At 43.5% G+C, this 22,731-nt stretch overlaps 1 protein-coding gene across 4 annotated transcripts in view; it reads left to right on the plus strand.

Annotated features, from left to right (window-relative positions):
- HAPLN1 (hyaluronan and proteoglycan link protein 1) overlaps window positions 1–20,983 on the plus strand; it is an 87,524-nt gene extending 66,541 nt beyond the window's left edge. For all 4 annotated transcript variants that reach the window (XM_006124342.5, XM_006124341.5, XM_006124340.5 and 1 more), the window contains exons 4-5: window positions 2,391–2,693; window positions 16,781–20,983. In XM_006124342.5, the coding sequence (XP_006124404.2) occupies window positions 2,391–2,693; window positions 16,781–17,070 (593 nt within the window). In that variant the 3' untranslated portion in view covers window positions 17,071–20,983. The remainder of the gene's footprint in view (window positions 1–2,390; window positions 2,694–16,780) is intronic.
- Window positions 20,984–22,731: the final 1,748 nt, after the last annotated feature.

A 22,731-nucleotide genomic window follows, 5' to 3' on the forward strand; every position in this document is an offset into this window, starting at 1 on the left:
GGGGGCGGAGAGGCTGGGAGAAGTGTTCCCTCTAAGAGTTTCCTCCCACGAGCAGAATGAATTTTGTGTTGTGCACCAGTACTGAGTTCATGTGGCTTCTTTGGATGTGCCACTGTGGCACCCAAGTTATTAATAAATATCTTATAAACCTCTACCTTTTCCCTCTGCTGCCATGTCTCCTCCCCTTGCTCCATCAGCTCCCCTGGTGCCTGCTGCCCCCCAACCCCTCACCCTCCTCTGCTCTCCTGACTTGGACTCCTGCCCTTCTCACTGCCCTCAGCCCTCCTGCACTGCAACCTGCCCTCCTCCACCAGCCCTTCTCTGCCCCCTGTGCCCACTCTTCCAGTAGCCCCACTCTGATCATGTGAGCTACCCCTTCTCATGCCCTCTCCTAACACTTTCCTCTACACACCTGCCCTGCCTCTCTCCTCTGGTGCTGGTCCCTCCCCTGGGGTATGTCTACACTAGCTCATTAGTTCAAGCTAGGTAGGCAAATGAGGGCAACCGGAGTTGCGAATGAAGCCCGGGATTTAAATATCCCGGGCTTCATTTGCATGTTCCCGGGTACCACCATTTTTAAATCCCCCTTAGTCCGAACTCCGTGCCCGCAGCTACACGCGGCATGGAGTAGGTAGTTCGAATTAGAGATCCTAATTCGAACTACCGTTACTCCTCATTCCACTCCTCGAATTACTCTCTAATTCGAACTACCTACGCCATGCTGCATGTAGCTGCGGGCACGGAGTTCAGACTAAGGGGGATTTAAAAATGGCAGCACCCAGGCACATGCAAATGAAGCCCGGGATATTTAAATCCCAGGCTTCATTTGCAATTCCGGTTGCCCTCATTTGCCTACCTAGCTCGAACTAACGAGCTAGTGTAGACATACCCCTGCAGGTGTCTGCCCTTCTGCTTCACCCCCAGAATCCCCTGGCACCTGTACCTTCCCTTAGCCCTGCACCCTCCTGGTGCCACCCCCTTCCCTCACTGCCCCATCCCCTTATCCCTCTTTTTCCCTGAGGCCCACCCCCTCACCACCCTCTGCCCCCCCATTCCCCTCATGCCCCTGTGCCCACACACATGACTTGTTCGATCCCCGCTTTCCTCATGCCCACCCCATCTTTCCTCATGCCCACCTTATCCCAGCACCTCCCCCTCCAGCCCCCAATGCCCTTACCCTCTCCTCTCCCAGCATCACTCTGTCCCTGCTCTCACTGACACCTCCCCTCCTGCCCTTTTCCTCATTGTCTCCACTTGGCCCTGTTGCATTTGTCTCTCCTGCACCCTGTCCCTTGGTGCCTTCCCCTTTCTTCTCCTGACCTGCCCCCTTCCCTTCAGGACAAGCCCCTTCCTCTCCCTCTCCCCCTCCTTCTCCCCCCCCCCCCCCGCCACCTACGTTCTGTCTTCCAGTTTGTAGGGCTGGAGTTTGTGATTGGGCCCCAGCTGCTTCTGGGGCTCCAGACCACGTGCCGGGCCTCAAGCTGGGCCGTGCAGTGCAACTCTGGGCTGAGCACTTTTAAAGTCCCAGGCCATGATGTCACGCCACGCCCAGGCGTCTCCCCTCTCACCTATTGCATGGCGTTTGAGCTCACCACGCATGCGCTCCCTCGGCCGCACTGTGTCCCATACATGGCCGGTGCATGGCACCGGGGAATTTAAAGTGTGGGACTGCAGCACCCCATCACAATCCCCCTCCTCCTCCAGCAGCCGCCAGCCAGCCCTTTGGAGGATGGCCCACTGGGAAATTCCCGGTGTCTCGCTGGGCCAGTCCGCCCCTGGCAGTGAGCCACCCAACAGGAAACAGGGAGAAGGGGGTGCCTCTTATACATCACAGTGCCTAGCAGAGCTCTCTAGCCTTGCAGGAGAGTATGCGCCACATCCCCTTCTAAGGTGTGGCAGCAGAGGGGGAGATGCCTGACCATTCTTTTAAATGTTCCCTTAAACTAAACACACTAAAAATAATCCATTGATTTTTCTTGCTTGCTTGGACATTTTCCTCCTAAGAACCTCCAGGCCCATAATCACTGTAATTGTCCTTCTCTGAGCTACCTGAGATTGTTCTTCATGTGGTTGTAAGGTATCCAGAACAGAATGCTGTCAGAATGTGCACAAGTGAGGTTCTGGTGTCAGTAGAAAAGCTGTAGCTGGGAGCAGAGCAGGTGAGGTTCCAGCAGGAAAGGGTGTGAAGTTATCAGGCAGGGAAGCTGATTTGCTGACAGGAAATTTATCTAGAAATTAAACCACCAGATGAAGTGATATTATTTTGGCATTTCCCATGGTCAACCTTAAATTTGTCCTTTTGATGCTAGTAGATGATCGATCTCTCTCTTTCTCTCGCTCATATTTTCATATAAATAGCTAATAGCCTTCTTTTTCCCTTTTTGATTTAGGTGTTGTATTCCCGTATTTTCCACGGTTTGGTCGCTACCACCTAAACTTCCATGAGGCTCAACAAGCTTGTCTGGACCAAGATTCTGTTATTGCCTCCTTTGACCAATTGTATGATGCATGGAGATCAGGGCTGGATTGGTGTAATGCAGGTTGGCTGAATGATGGATCAGTTCAGTACCCCATCACCAAACCCAGGGAACCCTGCGGAGGAAAGAACACAGTGCCTGGAGTCAGGAATTATGGTTTCTGGGATAAGGCTAAAAGCAGATATGATGTTTTCTGTTTTACATCAAACTTCAATGGTAAGAATTTTGAATCACTTCTACATTTAAGAAGGCAATTTCTGTGCTTCAGAAAAGAAGCCAACTCCATGATACTGAAAAGCAGCATGAGATATTTGATCTGTCAATGTGCATATCAATTGTGGAAAGAGTTATCATTGAATTTATGAGATAATGAATCTGGACTGAAAAAAAGACAAATGGTGCCAAGTTTTCATGTTCATTTTTAAAAGCAATAGTTCAGAATGAATATTGGCAGCACATTCATGTACCTTTGTTTTCATTCCTAGAAATTTGTGCAGGTATGTTCCATATTGATACACTGCCTACATTATTTAAGTTAAAGCAATGGAAAAATGAGTGTTTCCTTTTATTGATTTCCCCTCTTAAGTAAATAGTGAGGATATATTACAAGTTAAATCAGGGGTGGGTAATAGGTTTTTGTGAAGGGCCACTTCAGAAATGTTTGAAGTGGGTACTTCCATACTTCCTCAGGATACTTCCATGTTTCCTCACCCACAGACCATGATTGGTCTGGGAGTGGAGGAGCACCTTCGCCCACTCACCCCAAAGTTTCCCCTAGGCGCCCATGCCCCTGGTGGTAGGAGGAGACTTTGCCTGCTCCCCCTTCTGCTCCCAGGTCGATCAGGGCTTGCGGGAGGGGGAGTGCATGAAGTCTCCTCCTGCCCTGCCAGGAGCATATGGCACTTATAAGCACCGCACACTACTTGGAGGGCGGGGGCAGAATGGAGGAAACTTTGCACACTCTCCCTGCCCCAGGCCTTGATTGGCCTGGGGGCAGAAGGAGGAGCATACGAAGTCTCCTCCCACCGCGAGGAACCACGGGGGGAGGGGAAGAGCACTCCTGGCAGGGCAGGAGGAGGCTTTGCATGCTCTCCCGCCCCCTGGCCCATCAGGGCTTGGGGGCAGGGGAGAGCACAAAGTCTCCTCCTACCCTGACAGGAATGTGGGGGCAGGGTAGGGGAGCAGAAGGACCTCCGTGGGCCAGATCCAGCCTACAGAGGCCCTTTTGCCCACCTCTGAGTTAAGTACTGTACCAAAGGTAAAAAACACAAGGAACAATTGTGATTAAGAATTTACAGTTGTTATGTAACTTCAATGGCACTTTATACTCTAATAAAGTATCAAGCAGTTCCATTTTGAATAGTGAGCCTTGCCTAACTATGATTTACCATATTTGGCCAGGTGACAAGCTTTATGGATGGGGGTAGCTGTAGATGTGGTATATCTTGACTTTTGTAAGGCTTTTGATACGTCATGTGACCTCAAAAACTAACTAGGAAAATGCAACCTAGATGGAGTTGCTATACTACGGGTGCAGAACTGGTTGAACAATCCTTTCCAGAGAGTAGTTATGAATGAGTCACAGTCAAGATGGAAAAGCATATTGAGTGGGGTATTGTAGAGATTGGTCCTGGTTCTGTTCAGTGTTCCCTCTAAGATTTTCCATCTGTGAGCAGAGTGCGTTTTGTCTGTTGCACAAATATTGACGTCATGTGCACTTATTCAGATATGTGCCACTGTGCCACTCACCACTTACTAACAAAATTATATAATTTAAATTGTTATGTAAGAAAAAAATACTAGAACAAGGGAAATTAACAAGGTGTAAGACCTTGCACCCACCCACCCTGAAAACCACCCATCTTGGCATCCAGTCTCACTCCCACCTATCCTGTGAACCCTTCATCACTAACCCTGCATTGTGCCCCCTTTGCCCCTAACTTCTGCACATTGCCCCCTTCATCCCAACCCCTATACTTTTCTTCCAGCTGTGCTCCCAACCGCCACCCTGTGCTTCCTGCTAATCCTGCCACATTGCACCCCTGCTCAGTACCCTCTACCCCCTTTGCCCAGAAACATCCATGCCCAGTTGTCCCTCACCTTATGGCTATGGTGCCCTGGGCATGGGCCCAGTTTGCCAAGCCCTAAGGCCAGCCCTGTGACAGGGCAACTGCCTGCCATGTGGCTCAGGCCCAGTCCCCAAGCTGCTACTCCCGCTGCCACCCTTCACGCAGCCCAGCCCAGGTTCCCGCTATGTGCCATGATGTGACACTGGCCCTGGCCCCTGGGAAAACCTTGGCCACCCTTTTTCAGAACAGCTTCCTTTGCAAAGCTGGCACTGCGTCTGCCCTGCATAGTCCATAAATACACAACTTCAGATTGGTCAATCCAGCACCTGTCCATCACACTTTTTTTGTCCTACTCTCTCTCCAAATCCCTATGCATCTCTTCTGTCCAGTTAGGAGCTGTATAATCAAAACTACTGCTTGATACTAGACTTTAAGGCACCAGATACAAGCAACTGAGTTGGGATGTGGGTTGGAAGAGGGTATGATTTGGAAACAAGGGGAAGCAGATACCCCTTTCTCCAACAAAGGGTATCATTCTTCTGCTCTACTCTGTGCTGGTTAGGCCTAAGTTGGAGTATTGTGTCCAGTTCTGGGCACCGCATTTCAAGAAAGATGTGGCAAAATTGGAGAGGGTCCAGAGAAGAGCAACAAGAATGATTAAAGGTCTAGAGAACATGACCTATGAAGGAAGGCTAAAAGAATTGGGTTTGTTTAGTTTAGAAAAGAGAAGACTGAAGGGGGACATGATTGCCGTTTTCAGGTATCTAAAAGGGTGTCATAAGAAGGAAGGAGAAAACTTGTTCACCTTGGTCTCTGAGAATAGAACAAGAAGCAATGGGTTTAAACTGCAGCAAGGGAGGTTTAGGTTGGACATTAGGAAAAAGTTCCTAACTGTCAGGGTAGTCAAACAGTGGAATAAATTGCCCAGGGAGGTTGTGGAATCCCCATCTCTAGAGATATTTAAGAGTAGGTTAGATAAATGTATATCAGGGATGGTCTAGACAGTATTTGATCCTGCCATGGGGACAGAGGACTGGACTCGATGACCTCTCGAGGTCCCTTCCAGTCCTAGTATTCTATGATTTTATAACAACTTTTAACAACTGACAACTAATGCAGTTCTAAACACTGGCTAAGCAGTCTTCAAGTTAAGCCCAAAAAATCTGTATGTCCTGAGAGCCAAGATAATAACAAAGACTTACAACAAAGGCTGCTACAGACTAGAAGTCCCACCAGCAGGTACTCTTTCCTCTGATCCCTAGACTCGGATCCAGGCTGCCAAAGATGCAGCTGCTGTTCTCCACACAGCGGCTGACACCCAGGCCCCTGCTGCCTGAACTGCCATCACTGCCTGCCACGCAGCTGCTCGCACCCTGGCCCCTGGAGCAGCTGCTGCCACTCGCCATACAGCCCACTCTGGCCTAAGCTCCAGCCCTGGGGAAGAGCTGAAGCTCGGGCCAGGGCCGTGTGGTGGCTGGCCAGCAGCTCTTGGGCTGTGGCTGCTGCCCCATATGAGGCTCTGCCCCGGAAAAGCTGAGTAGCCACTGCGCAGCCCTGTTGTGGAGGTGGGTGGGCCTCAAATTGGTGCGTACCCATCCTGGTGTGCACTTTAGAGGAAACCATGGTTCTGTTCAATATCTTAATCTATGATCTAGATATTGGTATAGAAAATACACGTACAAAGTTTGCGAATGATATCAAGCAAAGGAGGATTGAGAGGTGGTTTGGAGGATAGGGTAGACATTCAAAATGATCTGGATAAACTGGAGAAATGGTCTAAGGTAAATAGGATGACGTTCTATAAGAACAAATGCAAAGTACTCCACTTAGGAAGGACAATCAATTGCACACAGACAACATGGGAAATGGCGGTTTAGGAAGGAGTACTGCAGAAAAGGGCCTGGGGGTCATAGTGGATCATAAGCAAAATACAAGTCAACAGTGTAATGTTGTTGTGAGAAAAGAAAAAATCATTCTGGGATATGTTGCCAGGACTGTTGCAAGCAAGACATGAGAAGTAATTCTTTTGCTCTACTCTACTTTGCTTTGGCCTCAGCTGGAATATTGTGTCCAGTTCTGTATGCCACATTTCATGAGATGATATAGGGAGACTGGAGAAAATCCAGAAAGTCACAACAAAAATGTTTAAAGGTCTAGAAAATGTGACTATGAGAAAAGAAAAATTGGTTTTGTTCAGTGTGGAGAAGAGAGTGCGGAGGGGGGCATGGATGGTAACAGTTTTCAAGTACATAATGCATTACAAGGCAAGGGAGAAAACTTGTTCTTCTTAATTTGTGAGGTTAGGACAAAAAGCAGTGGGCTTAAATTGCAGCAAGCGTTGTTTAGTTTGGACATTTAGGAGAAACTGTCTGTCAGACTATTTAAGCACAGGAATATATTGCCTAAGGAGGTTATGGAATTTCCTTCACTGGAGATTTTTAAGGCAACTTAGACAAACCCCAGACTCAGAAATGGTCTATAACATAGTTAGTCCAGCCATGAGTGCAGGGTCCTTTCTAGTCTCTTGATTCTATGATTGTAACGCCAGTCTTGTTAATCCCTAACTCTTATGACCAGGGCTCGGCAAATAATACAATCTACTCGCCCGTGGCGAGTAGACTGTAACCTGGAAGAGCCGGGTTTGGGCGATCTGCACATGCACAGAACGATCTCTTTGTCGAGCCCTGCTTATGACTAATAATTTAGTCTCTTTTGTCCTTCCTTTCTACACTGCCACTGCTCCCTTTCTGTACAGTCTTGTAGACTACCTGCTCTAAATTGCAGTTTCAATCCTTGGTTTAGAAGCAGTCATCTTTGCTAAATGCTAACGTTCTCATGGGTACAGCTGAAAAGGAAGCCATTGTCACTGTTTGCTATAGCTGAGAGACTAGTCTGATCACTTTGTAGCTCCAAAAGATTTCTACAACCCATAACAAGGATTAGGACCATCACAGTCCACAAGCAAAGAGAGTGTCTCTTTTTAACAGCCTTCGGCGACTGAGATAGGGCTTCTTGCTTGTGGATAATTTTCATCCATCTTGCAAAGCAGATGTTTCTCTTTTAGCCCACCAGCGTAGGGAGAATGCACTTCTTTACTTGTTCGTGTATTGTACATCCACAATGGAATGTGCTTGTCATAGAATACACAAGATTAAACAGATCTCTTGCTTTAAGCACAGATACTTCCGTTCTGTCTTTGATTCACTTTCGTAACCCCAAAAAGGTCTTAGTTTTTAAATGTTTCATCTGCCAAAGTTAGTAAATCTTTGACAAAACTCAGTTCCCTCCCGAGAAGCGAGGATGTTAAATATAGACATTAAATCATGTCAGAGTAATATCTTCAGATTGCTTTAAGGGCAAATCTGAATGTAGCAATTTAAACTCTGGAGCTGCTTGCTCATCTTCATGGTGGAATGAATGAATCAAATAACTCTCAAACTATATATACATGGCTGATCCTAACTAATTGGTGGCCCTGGGCGACTGCCCGGCTCACCCATAGGGTTGCCAGATGGTTTCCAAAGAAAATACCATCCTCCCCCCCCCCCCGCCAAAAAAAAAAGCATCCAGGGAAAATGTGTTGAGCAAATTTGTCTGGGGGGAAGATTCAGGAGGTCGGGTCAAAATGCAGTCACAACCTGACACTAAGATCACCTCTGTTGGTGGCTCCGGATGACAACCCGGCTCGTCTGCCCCAATGATCAGCTTTGTATATATACACTTTATAAAGCAATAAAGATTGTGGCTTTATAATATAATACATATGCCTATCGGCTACTTAACAAAAGATGTTGCAGAAAAACTCTCTGGGTGCATCTAGACTGGCAAGATTTTGCACAAAAGCAGCCGCTTTTGTGCAAAAACTTTCCAGCTGTCTACACTGGCTGCTTGAATTTGCGCAAGAGCACTGACTTTGCAATGTACAAAATCAGTGCTTCTTGAGCAAATACTTTCACACTCCCGCTCAGGGATAAGCCCTCTTGCGCGACATCTTGCGCAAGAGGGCCAGTGTAGACAGGCACCTTAATTTTTTGTGCAAGAAAACCTGATGGCTAAAATGGCCAGGATGCTTTTGCTCAAAAGCACTTTTTGCGCAAAAGCATCCATGCCAATCTAGATGCTCTTTTGCGGAAATACTTTTAATGGAAAAACTTTTCCGTTAAAAGTATTTCTGCAAAATCATGCCAGTCTAGACGTAGCCTCTCATTCTCTTTAACGACACAACACACTATAAAATTAAGTATCAAAGAGGTAGCCGTGTTTGTCTGAATCTGCAAAAGTGATGAGGAGTCTTGTGGCACCTTATAGACTAACAGATTTGTTGGAGCATAAGCTTCCGTGGGCAAAGACCATGTCTTTGCCCACGGAAGCTTATGCTCCAATAAATCTGTTAGTCTATAAGGTGCCACAAGACTCCTTGTTGTTTTTACTATAAAATTAGTTTCAGGACTGTATGAAATTACTTTTTATGATTTTTTATTGATGCCTTTTACAGGATACACTATTTGACCACTGCTCAGACCATCTACACACATTTCATTCTCAAAAAGTATTTTATTCGATTATATATGCACAGGGTTGTGATTTGTAGCAATATAGGTAAAGTATTAATAACTTCTGACCATGGTTTATGCTATTGCTGCATTTGGCTGCTGATAACCCCTCAGTAGGGTTGCCAGGTGTTCAGTATTGACCCAGATAGTCCGTTATTTTTGCCTCCTGTTCGGTAAAAATATTCAGAAAATACCAGACTCCTAAAATGGCCGATATTTTCTGATTTTTTTTTCCTGGACAGGGGGCAAAAATACCAGACACCTGGCAACCCTAGAGATTGGGATTGGGCCCAGCCCCTGCCCCTACCTCTGGCCTCTCCCCAGACCCCGACACCTCCAGCCCTCCACCCTCGGACCCCATGCCTACTTAGTTCTGCAGGGAAGCTAATTTTTTGAACAAGAACACAAAATGGCCACCAGCAAAAAGCCTAAAGCCTTCCCTGGGTCTTAGTGTTCAACCTCTCCCCTGTTCCTATTCCTATTCTAACTCTGCGCACACTCTGAAAGGGGTCATGCTGTTTTAATGCTGTTTTATTTATTTATTGCTTAAGTCTGAGTCTTTTTTCCCCTGTGTTTTTTTTGGGGGGGGAGAAAGAGTGGGGGAGAGTGTTCAGTATTTTTGGTTCAACCATCTGGCAACCCTACCCCTTGGTGCGGAGAAATAGTATTCTTAGGGCTAGTCCAATGACTCAAACATTGGGGGGTGGAACTGCATACAGAATGTCACCTTACAAGTGGTTGAGATTCAGCCTAGAAAAGACTTTGAATAGTCTGCTGGCTGGATCATCTTTATCCCAGGTACAAACTGGAAACTCACGGGTTGCACATTGAGAATGCACAAACTCCATCATCCAGCTTAGTCCACTTTGCTTTGCAGCGGACTACTGTGCTTCAATCCAGTTCCATTCATCTCATGTCAAGTGGGTTGATCTACTATATTCAACCAATTGCATCATAACAGGGTGATTCAACCTACACTACTACCATAGCTCCCCATATGAAGCAAAGTCACTCCTTCACACAAGCATCATGAGGAGGCCACAGCCAGAAAACTTGAGAAGTTCAGAACAAAACCAAGCCTGCCACCACACACAGACCCCTTCAACCACTGAGCATGAACTTGTCATCAAGGCACCCACTATGGGCCCACTAGCCCTGCCCAGACTTCTCTGTGACATCGATGTGGTATGAAGAGTGGGCTGCAGCTGATGTTGGACACGGTCTCTTATAATTGGCCATATGCGTGCTCAGCTTTAATTAGCCATGGCACCGGTGAGCCCTTCCAAACTGATTTTGTGTAGACCAGGAACAATGTGTAGCCAGACAGTTGGACCAATAAGAGATCTGCACATGGTGTTGTGGCCAAAGATAGACAACGTATCACATCACCGTCTGCCATCTGACTAGGCTTAATGGTGCTTTGCAGGGCTCTGCACATCACTCATGTAGCTGCTGCAAATTGTCTGAGCAAGCACTGTTAAAAAGAACTATGATTTATAAAGTCCGTAGTGGAACATTTTATAAATCTAAACAAACTTGACATTAAGAGAATTGTAAACCCTCCAAGGTCAAGACAGACCAAAGTTAAAGTTATTCACAAAAACTGTACCTCTGCTCTTTCTATACATGCATTACAATGGCTTCAGCCCCGGGCAGGGGGCCTGTAACCCTAAGCCCTGCCACCAAGATCTGAAGCCCTCAGCTTTGGCCTTGGGAGGTAGGCATCATGCTTTGGCCCTAGGTAGTGAGGCTCAGGATTTCAGCTTTGTACCTGAACTCCAACAAGTATAACATGAGCCTTAGTGGCCTCGTTAAAACAGGGTTGTACCCCTCTTTGGATTGGTAACCCTCATTTTGAGAATCACTAGATAGTAAGTCCCTTTAATACTTAGTTTTATATAAGCTTGAGTAGGTTGGATGGGATGCTGGACCCATATATTGGTTCCAGGATGTGTCTAAGAAATGGGGGTTGGGTAAAACTCAGTCCCTTCTTACTCCTATTATAGTTTTTCAGGAGGCTCCTTGTACAGTGTCTGATGCTTCATGCCCAGTTCTTTAGAATATTCAGGCGGATCTGACAGGCTGCATGTGAGAGAAGAAAAATTGCTATTTTAATTCTTTGCAAATTAGTTAAATGCAAACAGAGTTTTATAGGACAAAGAAAATATAGACTAAGGTGTTTCTCCATCCCGATTTCAAAGGCCTGCTGCAAACAACAGTGGTTAATGCTTCTGAAAAACAAAACAAAAAAGTCACAAGTATTTTTTATCCTAGAAAACAACCTGAATAGAGGATTGCAACCAGCTCCCTCTATAAAATATTAATGAGGTCTGAGTGGTTGCTTTATACATTCTGCTCATTAATATGCCATTTGTTACATGCTTTGCACATTGAACAGCACCATATAATTGATATTTTTAATCTGTTCTAATGGAGTCACAAATCTGTTGGGTTAACAAATTACAAAATGCACTGAGTAAACTAAATGGAACTTTTACACCAACAGAAAAGTGCAGCAACCGACCAATTTTTTCAATGCTGGAGGCCACAGACATTAGGCTTTAAGCCACCATCTTCCATGTACTGAAAGAAACACTCAGAAAAACATGTTCTGGGTTATATATTTTTATTGCTCATTTTACCATTCAAAGAAAAAAAAAAGGACATCCAGTAATGAGTCATTGTTCCTTTGGGTGAGAGACCAAAGAAAATGGAAAAGATTTAAAAATAAACTGGATTCAACAACTCAGTGAATTACTTAGCAAATGTAATAAAAGTTTGCTGATCACTGGCCTCACTGCTGAAGGCACCTTTGAAGGAATGTCAGTCTGTTAAAGTGGCAGGATAAAAGTCAAGTTACTGTAGCTCCCCAACACAGGTCAAAAGAGATGCCAAACCTAATAAATAATGTTCCCATTTAATGTATGGGGAAACGTTTCCACTTCTGAGGCTTTTAACAACTATGGAGAACACTGGTTTTGATCACCCATTCACCGTGGATATTAAGACAGGCTGAACTTGAGTCTGTTGAGCAGATGATGGACTCCACACATTGTGCAAATGCCGGCAGCCTCCAGGCAACAGGCAGAATACGTAAAACACCCAGCTTTTACTGCCACGTTGCTATCTGACACTAGAGAATGGTTTTCTTTTCCAAAAACACACAATGCTGTGATTAGTTGGGTTGGGTCACAGAAAAGCAGTATTGCCAATTCGTGATTTTAACTTGTCTAGACATTTTAGGGTTTTTTTTTAAAACCTCATCACATGCACAGTCTTTGAGCACCTTGAGGTGCAGGACACACTCCTGCCCTACCATCCATGTATGCCTTTATAGTAATGAGAGGGTCCTGTGGCAGCAGGAGGCACCTGAGGTAGATTCAGGGAAAAGCTGCTGCTAGGTTTGGAGCCCAGCAGCAACATTTCCTGCCTCTTTGAGAAGTCTCCTTTCTATCTGGACACACGAGGCTCTTTGGGGGGGCAGCAGAAGGTTACAGGAGGGAGGGAATCAGGGAGGTGGTGCAGCCTAATTATGGGAGGGGGAGCAGCCCTGGGGGCAATAGGAATCAAGACAGTAGTAGGAAATGTATGATAATTTCCTTAAGTTAGGAGTAACGAGAGGGTAAGTGAAGGCTTCATATCCACTTCGTGTACATTAAAAGTTGGCTTTTCCTGCTGAAATTATCAGACACATACACAGCCAGTGGGTGCAATGGTGAAAACCTTTAATCCCAGCCACTGGCAAGGCCAAGGCTGGAGGATCACTTGAGCTCAGGGGTCCTAGACAGCAGTGCGCCATGCCAGTCCATGTCTGGTGCTGCTGCCAGATGGACTGCTGCAGAACTGGCTAGAACAACACAAATGATGTATTGTGATCGATGGTCTCTGTGAGGGCTGATGGACCAATCAATCACATTGACATACATAACTCCACTTTGTTCTTCTGGCTAAAAAGTCAAGAGACAGATTAATAACAATGGTTGCTGGGTTTATTTATTCATGATTTGGGGGTTCTAACATGATTTCTGATCACATTAGAGCCTTCAAAGGTAGACGGTACTAGGAGAGGTTCTTTTATTTTGCCTACATCACTTAATTACATGCATGTGATATAGTGGCAAAACACAAACAATATGACTTCAGCCTTCAGTAATTCAATTACTCCAGGCAAACCCCCCAACAGAACAAGGCATACATGAGAACTGTATTCATTTTAAACTGAAAACAGCTGGCGCAAACAAAAGGTGTCTGGTTGCCAGTAGAAAAGACCACCACAAAACAGGGAAGAGGTAAAATGCTTAGCGGTCTGGTAAGGATCAAAACCAAAGGGCATCATTTCAGGCACATGGAGGGGAGCGAGAGGGGTGGTTGCAGCCGTACACTCCAGGATGCAGGTAGCTTTTCATCCAGGTCCCCCATGCTAAGGAAGTGAGGGGAACGTGTTTGCATTCCTCTCATACCTGGCTGGTAAAGGGAGCTCAAAAGCCAGGTGTGAGGGAATGCAAGGAAGGCAAGCACTTTCCCCTCACTCCTTTGGCCATCTGGGGAACAGGATGAAAAGCTAGCCAAGTCCTGGAGTGCATGGCTGCTCTCCGCTCCCCCTCCCCCCATGTGCTCAAATAGCACCCTTGATCAAAACCTGGGATTGTCACTATGATATGAGGGAATGCTAGAAACAACAGCTCTCCTATGGCAAAGTTTACCTCAGTGTTCAGGACCTATATATTCAAGGGAAGACCCTCTACACCAGTGAATGCCTCTTGAGCTCCCAACCCCACCTCTCTTAACCTGGAGTTTCAGTGGTACAGAGGGCCTTCTGTAGCACCTCTTTGTTAATGTGCATGTCGAATCTACTGCACAGCAAATAATTAAAACAAAATAAATAGGTGCACAGGAAGAGGAAAAGAAGGAATTGACAGACAAGTTCTTGACTTTTTTACAAGTGCAAGGTAAAAGTTTCTACCACCGCATCTTAGTGGGTTACATTTTACAAAAAGAAAAATGTAGTTCTATCCAAAAACAGTCAGGCATCACTTCACACTTATTCCTCTTGATATTTGGGGATGAGATTACACCAAATTGAAGTAGCTGTTCACATGTTGTCTGTACACATTGTAAAATTTAACAAATGCTTTATTTAGAGCCTGGAAGGTCTCGTCTCAAGGGGGCCAGCAGTTGTGCACTGAGTTTATTAGTTATTTTTTTTTAATTTAACAAAATGTTCTGGATACAGATGAACATTTCATGCACTACATTTACAATTAGTGATGGCCTATTTCAGAAATAGGCATATTAAGAGTGCTCTTATTACTGAGGTCGTGGGTCAAATGCACAACTTTATTAGCAGCTGGTCAAACCCTGTGTCAATAGAAAGGTAATTTCCCATGGATTTTCAATAAAGTCAGTGGAATTTGCAGACCATCAGGCAATCTGAAACTCATTCGCTTTTACAGCAAACCACCTTCAGCTCTCAAGAGTATGAAGAGTTTATATCTAATCATAGAAACTTTCTATATTAGCAAATGTTACATACAATGATTTCAAATGCATTGAAACAGAAGAAAGAATTTGCTTTACTATATAGCTACATTACCAATGTCACCATTAGTCTTAATATAAACATTTGCCAGCCTAAAATGGAGCAATTCCCATTTTCTTTATATAGTCCACCCGATATGGCACTCCTTAATTCTGAGAAAATCTTATGAAAGGGAGCAGAACTGGTTTTCTCACAAGGAGGAAAAATAATAATAATAATCTGGCTTATTCTTTAATAAAGAAACATAATATTTCCCTCTGGAATTCAAACAAGAGGGCCCCATGCAAAAATTACTTCATTCCTTGTTTAAATTGGCCACTGGAAGTGAGCCAGTTTGAAAGACTGCCATGTTTATTTGGGAATTGTTAGTCCATCAGCTGACTGCAGTTCCACCTAGCAGTTGTTTATTTGTCAGTCTAGCAATGATAAATAACCCTGAAGATATTGAATAGAAGGAACACAATTAATTTACATTATGCCTTTCCTTGATGGATGAAATAAATATTTATATTGTTGTTGCTTATAATTCAACAAAAGAGACTCCCCTTAGTTTTACTAGTGACATATATTTGTATTACATTGAGACAGAGATCGTTTTTCTCATAGCACAATCAGTGTTATCATTTCTTCAGTGAGATCATACCCTGTGATGCCTTAAAAAAAATAGTAAATGTTTCCAACTAATGAAATGAAGACTTAAGATAGGCAGGCTTTTGGCCTACTAAATGCTCAAACTATGTTTCTCAGCAGAGGCAATGCATGGAGTGGTGAGGGGGCATGTGCCCCCCAAAATGCTCTGTATATAAGGGGCAAGAGGCCAGTAGCCAGCAGGGCCAGAACAGCAGGGATCATGATACTTGCAGCAGGGGTTGGGGCACTCTACCCGCCTCCCCTGCACATACACCACAGACAGGGTGGGTTGGAAGTGGAACAACTTGGTCCTAGCTTGTTTTGCTCCTGCTGCTCCCAGCACATTGCTCAGGGAATGGGAGGGGGCAGGATTGCCCCCGCACTCACCAGCAGTGAGTGCCTGGGGGCCCAACCCCTGCCACAAGTGCCAGATCCCTGGACCTACTAGTCTCCTGGGCCTCATTCCTCAGGGGACGGGGCTTGGGGGAAGAGGCAGAGCAAGGGGATGGGGCTTGGGGAAAGAGGCAGAGCAAAAGCAGGGTCTGGGATGGAGGGCGTTGTCCCATCCCTCCCCCAGGCTAGGAAGGGAGGTGGCCACATTCCCCATCGGGTGTCTCTTCTGCCCACCATGTTCTTCATCAACCGTCACCCCTGCTTCTTAGAAGTCATGCATTTTTCAGCCTTCTTACAGCAAGACTTGAAATGGTGCTTGTATTTCATCGGGAACATTGTGTCAGCCATGTGAAGGTCTTTCTGCCATGAAAGACTAATACTGCATTTGCTAGGCCTAATCACTTTTACATATTATCACAGTCAGATCTTAAACATACCTCTCTCTGTTTATGACAAGAAAATGGAACACTGTGATGGTTTTAGTTTAATTTGCCAACCCATCATAATGTAAGCACTGCAATAATTTTTTCATTTCTGTGAAAAACTAGAGAGATGAATCTTATGTAGTCTGCAATTTGAAAACCTCTATTTTCTGGGACTTCAGTGGCATTCTACGTGAGTGCACATGCATGTGCTTGTATGAACCTCATGGCAGGATAGGAGGCCTCCTTTGAATTCCTGAACCTGCTTCTCCCCTTCCTACTCCTCATACTTTTTCCTCTATATTTTCTGTCTTCAAGGGAAGAGGGAAACCTCTGCTTTGAAGTAGGGATAGAAATGTATTTAGCACAGTACAAAACTTCCACTGTCTTCTCACTCTAAGTTGACATACATGCATGACCTATTGACTGAGTGGCAAGAGGGAAGTGTACCAAGAACATTTCTGTCTTTCTCCCCCTGCTCTTTTTCTTCGGATTCCCCTAAGCAGATTGTGAACTTGATGTATTTGAATCTAAGTCCAAGTTTTGAAAGCAGGGTTCAAAACAATTTCCAGCTCTAGAATAAATAGATTGTTGATATTCTTAATTTTATGATTTTGTAATGAGGATTGTTTTATTTTTTGAACAATTTCTTAACCATGTCACATGCCTAAGACTTTACCTTTTCTCTTTCCATTAGGCCGTTTTTATTATCTAATCCATCCAACCAAGTTGACCTATGATGAAGCTGTGCAGGCCTGCCTCAAGGATGGATCCCAGATTGCTAAAGTAGGCCAGATATTTGCTGCCTGGAAACTTCTAGGATATGATCGCTGTGATGCGGGCTGGCTGGCTGACGGCAGTGTCCGCTACCCCATCTCCAGGCCAAGACGACGCTGCAGTCCTGATGAAGCTGCAGTGCGCTTTGTAGGCTTCCCAGATAAAAAACACAAGCTATATGGTGTCTACTGTTTCAGAGCGTACAACTGAAAGTACCTAGAGCACAACTATTTTAAATTCATTAAGAACATGTGAAAGATTTCTTTTCAATACGAACTCATGCAAGTTACCAAAACTGTGATAAACCTTTTTTACTTACTGTAAAGAGTCATTTTCATAAGCCCAACCCTTTAATTTGGTTTTGTTTTTTGAACTTAATCATTCAACAGATATTTTAAATTAATATAATTGAATGAAGCTCTAGGTAAGGAAGCTTTAGAGCCAAACTCTTTCAGTCACACCATCCGAATACAATATACTTTTCATGAATGGGGCATGCAATAGCTTGAAAATTGCTAGGACTAAATTAAGAACTGTAAGGCTACTCAAAGCAGAAGCTTTTACAAGCACAAATTTTACACATTTGTACCATTTTGAGATGTACTACAAAAAATAAATGAGATGTGCAGTTTTGAAATATGCTAATTTTTTCTTAACAGGGGTTCAGTGAGGTTTTGCAAAATAAAAAAAACAGAAAAAATATTTTTCACAGGGGGTCAATATATACAGTTTGATGAAAACAGTAATTCAAATAGTCCACAAAACAGGACTTGTTTTACCATTTAAAATCTCGCCTTTAAGAAAAAATAAGCTGATATGTGAGCCCAGGCATAGCAAAAAGCACAACTAGAGCTCCTGAACATTTCAATTGTGTTTTTATTGTGTATGAAACATTGAGTGGATGAATAATTAACTGAGTGAACTCTACTTCTTAATTCCAACAGAAGATGCCTGAGAAGTGTTGTATTACCTTTGAGTAGCTTTACTGAGTTATTTTTAAACTCTAAAGGCCATTTGCTAAGCAGCATTTAGCATCTACTCAGGGCAGTTGTATAGATGAACTGCTGGACAGACAAAATGTAAAATTTAGCAGCTTGATATTATGTTTTATATTTTCTCTTATTTACACATCTTGAAAGATAAACACATGGAAAATTCATTAACATTCAATACAGTTGCTATAGGCAGAAAGAAAAATCTAGTCCCAACTAGGAAAGATAAAACAAACCAACCTCCTGCCCTCACCTTGTTTCCTGTTTATGTGGATACTTATAAAGTCCAATTCATATCCCCATACAGATACTTCTGTTTCTAAACTGGTCAAACAAACAAAGACAGTAAATTTAATCAGATTTTATGATTGATCATTATTAAAATGAATGGAAAACTGTAGCAATTTCACTACAATCTGCAGAAATCTACATGGGAAACATTTACCTATGTTTTCCAGTATCACAGAAAGGAAGCGCTGTGCACAGTGCATGAGGTTTTTGCAGCTTCCTGAGCAATTTGGGCACCAGATTTCCATTAATTTAATATTCAAATCAGGGAAGTTTGTATAAGAGTCCAAAATTTTCAAGCATGACTAGTGATTTTTGGATGCTTCAATTCAGGGGGTCCAACTTTAGGCATCTTAAAGCAGCCTGATTTCAAACAGCGGGTGCACAGAACTTTCTGAAAAAAAATCAGGCTTTAAAGGTATTTCAAGATGGACACCCAAAAACTGGGCCACCAAAAATTACAAGTCACTGTCTAAAATCTTAACCTTGAAAATCCATTAGACAATTTTGAAATTCCCACCCATTTTAGTATCACTATTAACAGGGCTTGACAAACCGTGGCAAGACCTACTTGCCAGCCCTGCATCGCGCATGCGCCAGAGCGGCACTGCGCATGCACGCAACACCGGTGAACGGGGCGACTGGCTGAAATCTACTCACCACAGGCGAGTATATATAGTGATTTGTCGAGCCCTGTCTATTAAAAACCAAGCAAATGTAGAAATCTGTTTCCCTACCCCATGGTTGCTGACGATAAAGATTTCAGAGGACCAATATTTGTATTAAATGAAGTTTTAAAATTTCCATATCTAAATGAAATATAGCAGTAGCATCCCAGTACAACAGAGCTGGAATGCTTTCATGAATGTTTGTGTGTAGCTTTCCCCCCTGCCCCCACAAATAGGAGTAAATAAATCATGATTCCTGAAATGATTGTGATTCCAATTTAAATTCTACGTATTGGCTCAATGCCTCACAGGATTGTGGTAGAAAGGTATTGAATTGATGAGCATGTTGCCATTCCCAACAAGTACAGAAGGCTAATTCCTTCCTGGTGACAACTTTGTGCAATATGGATATTGGATCATCCTTTCCAGCTGAAACAATGTCATCGAAAAGAAAAAAAAAAGAGTATAACAACATTTACTTCCTCAAGAGCCAGGGTTTCTGAAAACTCTAGCACAATGTAATCATAAGTGATTATAACATGTGCAATGAAGAGGCCATATCATACCTCCCTGCAGCCAGTTTCTCCTCCTCTTCCTTCAGAAGGAGGGCTCAGTTACATTCAAAACAACCCCCACCCATCCCCCACACACAGAGTAAAGACTTTTTTGAGCAGTCTGAGGCAAATCCAGAGGAAGGAGTTGGAGTGGAGAATGGTTGTGCCAGGGAGGTATGGGCAAGATAGAGATAGCAGCGATGCCAAAGGGATGCAGAACACCCCCTCCCCTTTCAGCCTACGAAAAGGAGACAGGAAATACCTTGCCTTCACTTTTCTGCATGGCCCTTTCAGTAGTCCTGGATTCAGCAAAGGCTAGAGCAAGTCACTCATGTGGCTCCAGTTCCCAAGCAGACTGTTTGTCCATGTGGAGTAAGAGCTGATGTAAAGCCACAGAGCCTTCATATGAGAGATCCTGACCTCCAGAGTGAGCTTTCATATTTGGGGGATGGGCACGGCTCTCTCAAAGAGAGACAACTCACCGGACAGCTTTCCACTGAAGTCATCTCAGCAACCCCTTTTCCCAGAGCCCATTCCCACAGGTTTCTTATTCTGCAGAAAGAGAATCTAGCCAAGGATTCTAATGGCAGAAGTGTGAACATTCAAATCTCAATCCTTAGGTGCACTTACATATTCCACACCCAAGTGGGACAAGTCAGTTTTATAATACCTTTGCAGCTCTCTGATTCTGAAGTTAGATAGCCTCCTCTGCAAGTTAGATTTAGGGCTATACTAGTCTGTGTCTTGCTACCCAAGACGCCTTTTTGATAGCTAGAATGCAGAAGCACATACTTTATACCCAGGCTCCGTATATAAGGGGCTATGATGCAGCTGGTGGCTAAGCTGGTTCTATGCCAACCAGATCTTCCCCCTAAACCCAGGAAATCCCCAGGTGGCCAGATCCTCCAGTTTTGCAGCAAAAAAGTCATAGCCCAGGGGAATTGGAACCCTGGAATAACAATGAGCTGTAATATGATCACTGCTGGACAAATTCTACCATCCATTTGCACCTGTGAAACCCCACTGAATACATACATTGTCAGGAATCAAACTCAGACCCACAAGATTGGGAAGATCTGTGTGCAAAGTTTATTATATTATTTAAAGAAAAGCCTGGTGGTTTTCTCGGGAGTATTCTAATGAATAAGGCTAGTTTTAGCTCACCAGAGATATAATTATATCTATTTATCATTCTAACAGATAACATTGATGGGATAGTTTGCTGGGAGCACACATGTATAAAGCAGAAATTATTAGCTACACTATAAGCAGTTTTAAAGAGAATAAAAGCATCCAATTGCGTGTGAAATGGGCACAAATGAATAGACGAGACAAATTGTATTTATTTTTACAGCTACTAAAGTAGCTCCATTTCACTTTTATAATGTCAAAGTTACAAAACAGCCTTAACTTTTGAAAATGTTTGCTAGGTGCTTGGAATGTATCTGAAAAGGATGCTTAAGACCTGTTAAAAATCAGTGCTATTTTATGTTCTTGAGGATATAAAACCTTCGTCATAAGAATGAATTAATGTGCTATGTCATTATCTTGTATTACATAATGTATCTGAATTTTAATGCCCATGAATGATAACAATTAAATCACATTCTTTTCAATATGACTTCTTTTTATTGACTGGTCCTTTTCTTTCCCATAGAGACAATCAGAAAAATAAAGGATTAAGAATCTGAAGGTACTTACTCTGCCAAACAGAAAGTAGTCACAGGGCTAGATGTTGCCAAAAAAGAACCAGTCTGTGGATATAAGTTACAAAACAAATAAGAACCATGTGCATTCTCATGTTTGTGTTACTGTACCTGTAATCCTGTTCTTTTTCTGCATCATTTGAAAGTACAAATCAGACTTTTAGGGTGTGTCTAGACTACAGGGATTTTTCAAAAACAGTGGCCTTTTTTCAAAAAAATCTTTACCTGCGTCTAGACTGCAGCCGTGTTCTTTCGAAAGTAAATCAAAAGAACGTGGCAGTTTTTTCAACCATAGAAAATCTTGTTTTACAAGGAATAGCAACTTTTTTTTTAAAAAAAAGGGGGTTATGTAATGCAAACTGTGCTTTTTCGAAAGAGAGCATCCAGACTGCCTGGGTGCTCTCTCTCAAAAAAGCGGCTTGCTTTTTCGAAAGTACTGATTGTAGTCTAGATGCTCTTTTTCAAAAGAGGCTTTTTCAAAAGATACTTTCAAAAAAGGCTTGCAGTCTAGACTTTCCTCCTTCAGTGTAAAATGAAAAGTATACTAAAAAAGTTTTGTTTTTTTTAAGTAAAAAAAAAACCCACAAAATTTTCTAGTTGACAACATTTTTCAGGTACATAGCCAAGGGTGCATGTACACAGCACCCTAAACTTGAAATAAGATACCCAATTTGCACTATGCAAATTGCATATCTTATTTCGATTGAATTTCAAAAAAGGCTATTTCAAAATTTGGCATGTCTACACAGTACCACATGTCAAAATAACATGCTATTGTGAGACATCGCTTAACCCTCACGAAACAAGGGTTACTGGCAAGCTGAAATAGCATGCTCATTATTTCAAAAAATATTTTTAAAAAATGGGTAGCTTGTGTAGACATGGGGAGCTATTTTGGGATATCTCCAGTATCCTGAAATAGCCATGCAGTGTAGATGTATCCCTAAATGAATATTGGAAATAGAGCAATGTCATTTGGAGAAGGGAATAACCCTGATGATAAATGGCAATTTTTCCCCCAAATGAACATTTTCAGTTGTGGGGGGAGTTTCCCCCCTTAAAGCCAAATTATGCTGCCTTTCGTAAGCCAAAGAATTGTTATTTTAAATGTGCAGCAAGGAAAAGATTTCCAAGGTCAGGAACCAGTCTGCAATTATTGAAAATACTGGGCCAGATTTGTCGCTGGTGTAAGCAGGAGCATAAACATGGGAAAGAACTGGAGTGCTGCACTACACCCAGGTTTTAACCTAGCCTGCGCTGCTGGTCCCATGTCCAGGCCATAGCAGCTGCCATTCTCCCCCGGGTGCTGGCTGCTGGCCCCAAGACTCTGCTCCTGCCCTAGCTGAGGGGTGGGCAGGGACGGGGACAAGGGAACTCACTTTCAGTAAGCCCCGCTATTTAAAGTGTTCCCACACCAGGGAGCATTACTGATACAGCCCAGCTTCAGTCCTCTCCATTTTACAAGCACAGACACTCTGCATTGTTCAGTGCTCTACTGGCTATATATGGATGGCTAACCTAGGTCATGTTTAAAAAAAAAAAAGAGACGTGTTTACCCAAAAAGAAGAGGGCAAATACCTCATATAATTAATGTGCTATTTTAAGCTCAACAATACATTATTTTCTAACTATTTATTTAAACCAGCCTGAGGCTGTCCGGGAC

This window comes from Pelodiscus sinensis, chromosome 6 (genome assembly GCF_052426305.1).
Source record: "Pelodiscus sinensis isolate ZL-2025 chromosome 6, ASM5242630v1, whole genome shotgun sequence".
In the NCBI taxonomy this organism is placed as follows: Eukaryota; Metazoa; Chordata; order Testudines; family Trionychidae; genus Pelodiscus; species Pelodiscus sinensis.